At 34.4% G+C, this 832-nt stretch overlaps 1 protein-coding gene across 1 annotated transcript in view; it reads left to right on the forward strand.

The window, feature by feature from the left end:
- LOC106874588 (uncharacterized) overlaps positions 1–832 on the forward strand; it is a 19,083-nt gene that overhangs the window by 11,900 nt on the left and 6,351 nt on the right. The window contains exon 5 of the mRNA XM_014922377.2: positions 177–283. Coding sequence (XP_014777863.2) covers positions 177–283 — 107 coding nt within the window. The remainder of the gene's footprint in view (positions 1–176; positions 284–832) is intronic.

Here is an 832-nt window from a genome sequence, read left to right on the forward strand (position 1 = left end):
ATATATATATATATATATATATATACACACACATATTATGGTACTTGTATTTCACACATTCACTTATGCCGATGATGGAAAGGTGACAAAACTAATAGTCATAAGAACAATCGTAAAAGATTTCATAATAAACTTTACTGAATTATGCTTAAACTATCATTTCTCATATATGTTAGTTTCAGTCAACCTTGTTTTGAAATTAAAGCGAAATCTTCAACATCAACGCTTTGGCTTCAGGTATGCAATAATATCATGAAGTACTCAAATGGAACGGCAGCTACAGGTAAGTAATTTTTTATTGTTAACTATTCTTATTGTGTGTGTGTGTGTCTGTGTGTGTGTGTGTGTGTGTAAGCATACAAACACACATACACATACATATACACATACATTCGTACAGACATACGTATGAATGTGATCATTCATATGCCTTTTTTTGAATAGAGCAATATGATGGCAGAATTGATAATGTCGCACCTTTTTGCTTTAGTAAAGGTCAGCGCTTATTGTCGGAAACAGAACAGACCTACGGAAATATTGCAGATTATTAAGTTGTGACGAAAACGAATCGAACAAGGTGAAAGAGAGTGTGTGTGTGTGTGTGTGTGTGTGTGTGTGTGTGAACGCGTGAACTAATGGTTACGGTTGCATTCACTATTGCAAGATGGTGTCTTGCGAACCAATGATGCGTTCTGTTCTTGAACAAAACACATTTCACGTTGGTCTGTAATTAATTGTGGCTTATTTTGTCATTGTGCAGCACAAATATTTGATTCCCATAAGCATATCATCTGTGCAGCATGTATATGTATGAGTGTGCATATATATATAT

This window comes from Octopus bimaculoides, chromosome 8 (assembly GCF_001194135.2).
Source record: "Octopus bimaculoides isolate UCB-OBI-ISO-001 chromosome 8, ASM119413v2, whole genome shotgun sequence".
Lineage (NCBI taxonomy): Eukaryota > Metazoa > Mollusca > Cephalopoda > Octopoda > Octopodidae > Octopus > Octopus bimaculoides.